This window comes from Podarcis tiliguerta (genome assembly GCF_965153285.1).
Source record: "Podarcis tiliguerta genome assembly, chromosome: 7".
In the NCBI taxonomy this organism is placed as follows: Eukaryota; Metazoa; Chordata; class Lepidosauria; order Squamata; family Lacertidae; genus Podarcis; species Podarcis tiliguerta.
This window is the reverse complement of record NC_139540.1, coordinates 31,870,054-31,880,995: the sequence shown is the minus strand read 5'-3', so window position 1 is coordinate 31,880,995 and position 10,942 is coordinate 31,870,054. Positions and strand designations below refer to the sequence as shown.

Below are 10,942 nucleotides of genomic sequence, written 5' to 3'. Positions count from 1 at the left end.
TTGATGTCAACTAGCTATGCTTTATTTTGATTTTTCTGCTGTTTGGGGAAAATGATCTGAAGGTTTTTCTGAAGAATGTCATATGTAAATATATATTCTAAATAAACAACACAATTTGTATTTCAAACATAAATACACATCCAACATGGTATCCATAGGACCCAACACAAACTAGATGTGAATGCAACAATGTACTGAAGTTTGCTTAATCTGCAGCCAGGTTTTCATTATAGTCATGGGGTCCCTTAGAAATTAAACTTCATATCCTCTGCAGCAGAAAACAGATTCTGCAACTGAGGCCATATTCTAGGACTGTAGGACATTTGCAGCCATGCCATGCGCCAGATGCAAACAGATCGTTTTCTTGGCTAGGATCAGTTTTAATAATCTCGTTGCAGAGCCTTCAGAGCTCTGCAGACAATGTATCAGTAGTTTTAGGGTCACCAAAAACAAATAATTAAAAAACAACAACAGCATTCACATATGAGTAAAGAAAATGCACCATCTGTTGAAAGGTTAAATGTGCAATTGGAGGCCATCATTTGGGCTGACATCGACCAGTTCAAATTCCTTCTTTTTAATTGCATTAGGCCCTTGGTTTTCCTGATGAAAATCCTTCTCTTGTGTGCTTCGTAGGGCCTTAGGGCCTAATTAAAATATTACTTGACAATAAAATTAGGCTTGTAACCTGTTACAAATGGGTCCCTTAGCCCTTTAAAATAAGAGTAGCTATACTACATAATTTCTAACTGTTGCACTGAGCCTCAATCCTTAATGAATCTCAAACCTGGCTCTGCAAAAATGGTATCATGGGTAACAGAAACAAATCCTGCCTGCGGCTCCGTAGGACTAGTAAGAATAAAAAAAGATTATTTTCTCAGGAAATTGCTTAGATAGGTGTTGGAATTCACGGAGAAGAGAGAAGGCTTATGAATATTAACATGTAAGGCCTGTGGCTAGATAGTGACAACACTTAAAGAAATATAACTATGGGTAGAAAATTAGCTCTCGGAATTCCTCTTGATATTAAGAAGCAGCGGACAGAAAGCCAGCTCAGAAACCGCTTTCCATTGTTAGAGTTGTACTCCCATACAGTTTTAGGCAAGTGCTAACATGCTAGTGCCCATCTTGCAAGCTTCTAGGCCTTCATAGTGCCCTATAGACTTGAGGGTATCTGCAAATTTGAAGGTCTGTTCACATAAAAGAGGATCCAGTTCTCTTCTTCCAAAAGCTGGTGATTTTACGGCGCTTGGGAACTTTCTTTAGCCCTATTTGGACATTCAGGGTCACACAATCATGTGAGAGAGGAGAGCAGGGTTGCCCTCAGATGCCCTGCCCCTGCTGCCACGTTCTGTGTTGGCCCCTCCCCAAGGCATGTCTGCAGTGGGGAAGCCCGATGAACATGCATGCGCTGGAACTTGCAAATATGTTCAGAGAGAGAATTCAGGAGGGGCTGGTACAGGGTGTGACAGTGGGGTTGAGGCAACTGAATGCAACCCCACTCTCATGTTTATTGTTTTGTACCCCTGAATGCCTGCATAAGGTCTTTCCAACGTGGCCTGATTTTCCCTAGTGTGCCTGGGAGCATTTGGTTAAAATGGTGCTTAGATGGCATAGATTAACACTGGCCTATGTGGCAGACAGTAAGTCTGTTCTATGATCAGAAGGTAGTAATGAACTGTGGGCACTTCCAGCTGTTGCAACACACACACAACTACATTGGTCCCTTATTTGTCTGACAAATGCAATGAAAGCACACCCAGGGCACACTGCCTTGTTTGCGAGCGGTCAGTGGTGTGCATATTCTTTGTTTTACACACACAAACACATTGAGATAACACAAATTTCTACACACACAAATTTTGTGACGTGCAGACATTTTGCAACTTATGCATATTACTGTATTCTTTTTTGTGTTTTGAGACAGGGAAGGGGATAAGTGTCTAAGGCAGCCTCCTATCTTAGTGCAGGTGACACATTTCACTAGTGTTAATCACAAATTAAAGAAGAGATGACACCACCACTGTATACATGAACTGACGTGGTTTTACTGCGTTGGCCACTTGCTTAATTTGTACATGCTAGTACAGAATAAAAATGCAAATTTCTGTCTCTGCCCCACTGGCAGTTTTACACACCTGCTCCACCACTTTTTGTCCTCTGAGATGACGTTGCCATCCTTTTCTACTTTTCGCGGTTATTAAAAACACTCAGTTGATGCGAATGAGAGATTGATGCAAAACACAGAATGAGGTGTCGATGTGTTTCACACAACAGAGAACAAAGGGGGGAATGTGTTTCTTGGAAGCAAGGTGCCTCTTCAATCAACGAACGGCAAGGGAAATCAAATACCATCACTGCTTTCTCTTGTAGCGTATTGTGACTGGTCATTAACGTTCAAGCAAATACTTGTCATGATTCAAACTTCAGTTTGCAAACAACTTGGAGTCGTGCATCTTACAGGCATAATGTATTCCGTAAGACTATGAAGAATGCATAATGTTGGCATAGAAAGAGAAGCTGTATGACTATATATGAAGACAACAACTACAACTCTCACAGCACTGTCATTGATTAATTTCAAAATATTCAAGCATAATTTAAAAAAAGAGAGGAAAGCTGAACTTATTCTACACTATAAAGGAGTCGTATAACTCAACCTAATGTTGACTTTTCCTTTCCTCCAGAGTATTAAGCAACTGTAAACTTAATTTCTCCATCCAAGTCTTAGTTAATTATTTGCTGTTTAAACCTCCAGTAGTTTTTTAAGGTTTGGAGGGGAAACAGCCAGTTTTATTTATTTCTCCCCCATTCAATAAACAGTACCATGTAGACTATCTCCTGTGTTAGAATAGTGTTGTCTTCACATAAGACTCAAATAATGGTATTAGTCATTCATTTCCTTGTACACATACACCCTGTTGCGTGTTGACAGGTTTATAAGGATGCAGTGGCAGCCACGGGTGCTGGGAAGCTCCTAGACGACAGCCTTTGAATCCTTGCAGTCCTGAGCAATGGTACCTGAGTTAGTCTGTTTATTGTCTGCGTTTTCTCCCAGATGCTTGACTTGTCTGAAAGATTAATACATTAACAAGAGCGGTAAGGTCCAGGGTTGCACATCTTTAAGACATTTTTATTAGCAGATGGCACATGAGATTCAAAGGTCACCGCAAGGGGGGACATTTTAAAGTGAAACAACAATATTTATGTTCAGATACTATGCTGGTGAGATCATGTGGTAAATGGTTCTGATTAAATTAGTTTACAAATAGCCACTATATATCAGCTTCTTGCTTTTCTCCAACATCGCTTGCTTAACAAAAACATGCTCCTGTCTGGGGTTCAGCCAAACCAGGTTCAGGTAGAGGAAGAGGAATACAGCTATCTACCCATGACCGGTGCACAAACAATTTGAAACTTTTGGTACATTCATCTAAGATTATAATCAATCAATCTGTACGCTCTATATGTGATTGTTTCTGATGTCTGCATCTGCATACTTAAAAACGAAACAGAAATGACACGCACAAAGGTAGAGCAGGTGGTGTATTTAACATCCTTCATTTAACTCTAATGTAGTACAAAGCTAGCGTACTTCAATTCTTTTTCTCATCTATAATACTGCAGGCTTCACAAGGCAGGAAGCTTATCACAGCACTTACGTCACAAATCAGAAATACATGGAAATCTGGCATAATCTGTGGGATATATTATTTGCAAATAGAAATGTGAAGGGCCAGGGGAAAATGGATTGAGGTTCCCCCCACCCCCATTTTTCATAAACAAATTGAGAAAACAACTAGAAAATTGGTTTTTAAAAAAGTTTCCCTGCCGTTTCCTCCCTGGGCCTTCACAGCTCTAATAACAAAGCAACAAAATTTGCCTTGCTCTGCAGTTCTTCACAGACTGATTTTTTTTAATGCCCACTATGCAGCTCAGGTGAGAATTCTATACACACCTCAGAATATGTCCCACTGACCTCAGTGGAACTCAATTCTCTCTTGACAGGTATAGGATTGCACTGTCAGAGGTATTTGACCAGTTCTAGAAATTATTGTGGCTAAAGGAAATATGATGTGGACATGGAACTTCTCCATCCTCAATTATGTGCAAGAGACATCAGCCTCGATGAAAGTGCAGCTTCCTCTAGTAATGTGAATAGGAATCATAGAATCATAGAATCATAGAATCATAGAGTTGGAAGAGACCACAAGGGTCATCGAGTCCAACCCCCTGCCAAGCAGGAAACACCATCAGAGCACTCCTGACATATGGTTGTCAAGCCTCTGCTTAAAGACCTCCAAAGAAGGAGACTCCACCACACTCCTTGGCAGCAAATTCCACTGTCGAACAGCTCTTACTGTCAGGAAGTTCTTCCTAATGTTTAGGTGGAATCTTCTTTCTTGTAGTTTGTATCCATTGCTCCGTGTCCGCTTCTCTGGAGCAGCAGAAAACAACCTTTCTCCCTCCTCTATGTGACATCCTTTTATATATTTGAACATGGCTATCATATCACCCCTTAACCTCCTCTTCTCCAGGCTAAACATGCCCAGCTCCCTTAGCCGATCCTCATAAGGCATTGTTTCCAGGCCTTTGACCATTTTGGTTGCCCTCCTCTGTACACGTTCTAGTTTGTCAGTGTCCTTCTTGAACTGTGGTGCCCAGAACTGGACACAGTACTCCAGGTGAGGTCTGACCAGAGCAGAATACAGTGGCACTATTACTTCCCTTGATCTAGATGCTATACTCCTATTGATGCAGCCCAGAATTGCATTGGCTTTTTTAGCTGCCGCGTCACACTGTTGGCTCATGTTAAGTTTGTGGTCAACCAAGACTCCTAGATCCTTTTCACATGTACTGCTCTCAAGCCAGGTGTCACCCATCTTGTATTTGTGCCTCTCATTTTTTTTGCCCAAGTGCAATACTTTACATTTCTCCCTGTTAAAATTCATCTTGTTTGTTTTGGCCCAGTTCTCTAATCTGTCAAGGTCGTTTTGAAGTGTGATCCTGTCTTCTGGGGTGTTAGCCACCCCTCCCAGTTTGGTGTCATCTGCAAATTTGATCAGGATGCCCTTGAGTCCATCATCCAAGTCGTTGATAAAGATGTTGAATAAGACCGGGCCCAAGACAGAACCCTGTGGCACCCCACTAGTCACTCTTCTCCAGGATGAAGAGGAACCATTGATGAGCACCCTTTGGGTCCGGTCAGCCAGCCAGTTACAAATCCACTGAGTGGTAGCTTGCTTGCACAGCTGTTCCACAAAGGTATCAATCTGTTTGTGCACATTAGAATGCTCAGTATTCTAGATTATTGAGAGGTGGACCTTGTGAAGTGCTTAAATGAAGGAAACTGACTCCAAACTATTAGGGTCAAAAACCAAATTCATACTACCTGCCCTCATCTTTATATGGGATCTCTCAGCTGCCAAGAATAAAGATGTTTCTAAAATATGACTAATTCACAGATTTCATGTATTTAAAAGCCCATGTTAAAGAGGATGGTCTAATTATTTATTTGTTATTTAAATGTATACTTCTTAGCACACTAAATGACCCTGGTTAAAAACAATCCAAAGTAATTCTGAAACCTACTCTCAGCAATGGCGCCAAATTGTTACAAGGTTTACATGACTATGAGATAAGAAGAAGCCATGTATTTTGGAAAGATCTAAGTACATCTACACCATTCATGTAAAAAGTCCAGTTAAACAAGCACACATATCCCCAAAAGAATACGGTGAAAGTGGGTCTTACTTTTCAAATGAACCATTTTCAGGCTTTACAGTTCCTTCAAGTGGATCCAGTCCTTGTTCTGAAAACTGTTTCAAGGCACTTAAAGCTGCCTGTAACACAGAGGAATTAAAGAGAAATGACAGATACTGAAGTAGGCATACTATTAGCAATGAGCATGGAATGTTTTATATATTAGGGACACAGTGGACGGTGACAAAGCTCAGGGCTATAAAGATACATTGAAAAAGAGATGAATTAGTGAACAAAGAGAATTCCCCACCCCCACTGGATGGTGAGAAAGACTGGCTAATACTTTTCTTTTGTGTGCTCAGCTTTGCTTGTACCTTGAAACAAGCATCCTCTGTATAAAATGAAGCAATCCACATGTCTCTAGATTACCTAGATCCATACCTCCTTGCTTCATATGCTACTCTGAGACCAAAACTAGCGAATGTGGCAGACAGGGGCATAGGGGGGGGGGGGCGGTCCGCCCCAGGTGCCATCATGGAGGGGGGTGACAAATTACCAAGGAACAATTACTGCCCTACTGGGCGGTTCATAAAAACTTTTTTTTTTTAAAAAATGCCTGCTCCAAAGGTCTTATCTTTAAGATTAATAATAATAATAATAATAATAATTATCATCATCATCATCATCTTACTACACAAAGGATTATATAGCTATATATGAAATTTCATGCATATCAGTTAATATCTTGACCCTCCTCCACGAAAATAGATGTTTACTCGGCTGTTTTCCTATGTCGTGAAGGCTGAAATTTCAGTTCAGTGGAGCAGGGTCAGGGATGGTCTAGTTGAGATTCCTGCATTGCCCCAGGGGTTTGGCTAGATAACCCTCAGGGGTCCCTTCCAACTCTACAATTCTCTGGTGCAGGCTTGTGCAGAGTTTTAGGTACAAGTTGGATGCAAGGGGTGCATAGGATTGCAGCCCATCTTATGGACCGTCAGCTCAGAAATAAATCCTACTGATCATGATGAAACTAGATTGCTGCTGTGCAGTCCTGTTTTTTAAATAAATGTCTTCCTTTTCAGATAATGCAAAGCATGGTGAAATCACAATAAATAAAACCTCCCCTTCAGTAGTTTCAAGCACTACTACAGGTTCCACATAATATCTGTACTGCATTGTTTACTGTGACAGCACCGGCACTTTGCCTTTGCTAGATGCTTTTTGGGCACCTGCTAAAAGCATTCTTCTTTAGGCAAGGGTACCTAGATGCTTAGGAAGTTGAAGTAATTTTAATCTTAATATTTTAGCTTTTGTATGTTTTAAAGTAGGATTGTTAATTTTCCTTGATTTTACTGCTGTGGTGTTTGTTTGTTTTTTGTTTTGGTAAACCACTTTGCAGGTTTTTAAAAATAAATTTTAAATAAAATAACACAAGCCAAAACACAATCCATCCTGTAGATTTAAGTATCTGTCCACAGTCGCCTACTTGTTATCAGAGGTCCAGAATCCACATTCCTTTGTAAGAAAATATGAAATAATGTAAAAACCATTTTTGCAGGCAAAAAACCAAACAAACCAAAAAAATCAATTGGGGGGGGGGGCATGACAAGAAATTTTCTGCACCGGGTACCACCTGACCTTCCTACGCCTCTGGTGGCAGACATGGGGTTGTAACATCAAGTGATGCAAAATGTGACATCACTGAACTGCAAATTTCCTCACCCTCTCAGGTAACAGCCAATGAAGTGAAGAATAGGTATGGCAACTCATAATGCAATGATGTGATGCAACACATTAAAAAAAAAGATTTTAATTTTCAAAGTTCTATAGTAAATCAACAATAAAAACATATAAAGCACATGCACACAACCCACACATACAAATCAACATGAGAGAAAGGAATAGCGCTTTTCTTATTTCTATTTAATGGTTAATATGTTATGCCTCCCTCCTGCAACCTTGAAAACTATCATGCCACGATGAACTGTGTGCTCCTGGTGGCATTCAACGTGGTCTTTCTCTGTTTGGAAACTTAATCAAGTCATACCAAGTTCCTTCAGACTGTACTTTAATGAGTCTTTTTGTGCCAAATCCTCATTGTTCCCTTAAAAAATGGACAGAAGTGCTAATTTTGGATGCTTTCTTATTGTTGGCACTAATAGTCTTTGGCACTCATCAAACACCAAACCTCAGAATGCTTCTACCTCTTCACACTCTCACAACTCCCACTATTTACAGCCTTTCCAACAAGAAGTACTACTAGCTATTATTAGAATACACACTCAATTATGCAGGAGCAATAATAACATTCTTATATAGATATCCCATAAAATGAATGGGTCACACTTCAGGGAAAGCCTTCTTAAACAAATATGTCTTCAATAGCTATCTAAATATCAATGCCAGGTGCTTGTCTTATTTCAGCTGGCCACTAATTCCAGAAGGCTGGAGCTGCAACACTAAAAGCCTAGTTTCTACAGCATACTACACACACTTCTGGGGCATGCGGTACTCTTGGTTGTACCCCATCTGAGGAGCGCAGTTGCTGGGCAGGAATATATGGGGCAAGGAAATCCCTCAGGTAGCCAAGTTCCATGTTATTTAGGGCATTAAATTCTAAAAGCAAAATCTTTAACTGCACCCGCCCAGTAGCTTATTGACTGCCAGTGCAGCTCCCTCAGCAGAGGTGTTACATGGTGTCAGTGGGAGGTCCCAGCCAATAACCTAGTGACTGCATTCTGCAGCAGAAAGCTCAAGGAGTCTCACTAAAAGCCCATGACAGTCATCCAATCTTGAGATTACCAGTGGGAGGGCTACAGCGGCCGAGGTATCTCAGCCCAGGAACAAGTGTAACTATCTCACCAACCAAAGCAGATAAAAGGCACTCTTATCTTTGCTGTTGGTAAGCGTTTTTTGGAAGACAGAAGAACTGCCAGCAAGGGAAGACTTGCCTCATGGGGCTAGCAAGTTCTAGATTCAGAAGACACCAATGGCTGCCTGGGGGGGGGGGGGCTGCACGAAAGATGATGGATAAAGGCAGGATGCAACCTCAAAAACCCTAGCTCCACAGGGACACCATGTTATTTTTCTTCATGTTCCCAGACTTAAATGTGATTTTTTTTAAAAATTATGGAAATCACTTGAACAACACTTTCAGAGGCCGCTTGGGCTGGGATGTAAATGTGCTGGATGAAATTAAAAATATGGGGCTGATCATTCCTTTGCGAGAGATACCTTCAGTTCATTAATGTTGCCAACTCCTTTCATGCTGGGATCAGCTTAACAAGCGCCGCTGCCCCACTCTAACACCACAATCACATTTCCCCTTTCCTTCTACAAACTGAAACAATTAGAGCTCTTCTCCCACCATTCCACCTCTTGCTGAATTCCATCAATGTAATATTCAGTATGTATGTTGGTATTTTGTGAATGCTAATCAGACGCCTGACCTTTCAACAACTTGTGGCACAGGCATGCCGGAAGCTCCATTTTAATCAGCTCATATAAGGCTTATCACTTTTCTGGACGGCAGAAAACAAATAGCATGTATGTGCTGTACAGAACTAGCAGAGCTATATGCTAGACATGCACACTGCAGTTCTAGTGCAGAAGCTAAGAAATGTCCTGCACTTTAAGCCTGCCTGGATGCAAGTCCATCTGGGATCCATATGGCTGCCACACTGAGCTTTTTGGAACAAGAGTGGGGCATAGGCATGATAAATAAAATAATTCAAAATAGGAACACTTTCCTGAACTATCGTCACAGTTGCTTTCATTGCTATTTTCAACTGAAAGCAGCAAGTACATAACCAAATGGGATTAAAGATTCAACAGCTTCATTGTCGAGCTCCTATTAAATGCTTCAGGTTGTGTTCCTGCCGCACTGCTATTTTGTAGCTCCTTAATGAAATATTAACCTAGTTTCTCACGCTGTTTGCAGAATTCATTCATGGGAACCTCTGCTTCTTTCTTTACTCAGAACATCTATCTCTATGTCTTTGAAGGGAATGTCAGCAGCAATGCTGAACGAAAGCATTTGTTCCCGCTGAAGGAATGCCAAGGATAAAAAGGTGAAATACATCTATCCGACGAAATATTGTGTAAAATAAAAACAGGGTAGGATTTGTTACAATACTTTAGATGACTGCCTAAAATTGCATCCAGGTAAAGCAGGGATGACCATGCAATAAAAAAGGTGTGGTCAGCATTACATTCTGCAATGCATCACTTAAGAGGTTTTCCTTGCAAAAGCTTGTGCTTAATTAAAGATATCTGATTTCTGAACTCTCCTCATGCTGTCGATCTTCCTAGATAAGTGGTTCATAAAGGATGTGGCATGCCACACTGGTATGGCAGGAGAGGATGGCAAGTGTGGTGGAAAGATTCAAGGACAATCAAAGAAACATTTAAACATTTCAGTATAGTATAGTATAGTATAGTATAGTATAGTATAGTATAGTATAGTATAGTATAGTGTGGTTTTTTTTGCAGAATATGGATACATACCGGTATCTTATCAAAAACAAGCATTGCTATGAGTTTGTTTCTTTTTGTTTTTCAATGTAATCCTTATCAATACAAAAAACTGGTGTGGCACGAGCAAATACTATTCTGAAAGTGTGGCCCAGACAAAAAAGCATGAGAACCACTGCCATAGACACTTTCTCCATCATTAGAACTTCTTTTAACCTTTAAATGAAGCTGAGATTTTGCACCATCATTGCACCACTTCCACCTTTGCAACTAAATTTCTTTTAGCAAAAACTAAAGCCCACCTCAAAGACCCACCCCTTTCCCAGCATGCTGCACAAATGGGATGCCAAGTCTTTGTGCTTGGCCTGCCAGCCTCCGCTGCAAAGTGAACGAGTTAATTTAGGTTTTGTTCTAAACAGCAGTTAACATGCATTAGATCCTCTCAACAGCCTTGTGGGATAGAGCTAAGACAGAGAGAAAGCTGAGTGGTTCAGGATTTCAAAGGAAAGGCCCTTCTGGATCAGAGACGTATCCACTCCAGCATCTTGTTTCCCACTGTCAGACGCCCATGGGAGGTCCATAAGCAGGAGATGAGGGTAATTGTTCCCCAGTGAAGTTGCTGATCTATTCCCTTATTTGACTACACTAACACCACACCACCCATTGTTCTCTCTCCAGAGCATAATCTGATTGGCTGATTGGTTCTGTGACACTATCACATTCTTTACACGATTCCTAATTTTTTTGCAGCAGGTGTTTTACAAGA

At 40.8% G+C, this 10,942-nt stretch overlaps 1 protein-coding gene across 2 annotated transcripts in view; it reads right to left on the bottom strand.

Annotated features, from left to right (window-relative positions):
• Nucleotides 1-2,028: 2,028 nt before the first annotated feature.
• STAU2 (staufen double-stranded RNA binding protein 2) overlaps nt 2,029-10,942 on the bottom strand; it is a 141,977-nt gene continuing 133,063 nt past the window's right edge. For both annotated transcript variants that reach the window (XM_083451083.1, XM_083451081.1), the window contains exons 14-15: nt 5,755-5,843; nt 2,029-3,071 (exon numbers count right to left, since the gene is read on the bottom strand). In XM_083451083.1, the coding sequence (XP_083307209.1) occupies nt 2,978-3,071; nt 5,755-5,843 (183 nt within the window). In that variant the 3' untranslated portion in view covers nt 2,029-2,977. The remainder of the gene's footprint in view (nt 3,072-5,754; nt 5,844-10,942) is intronic.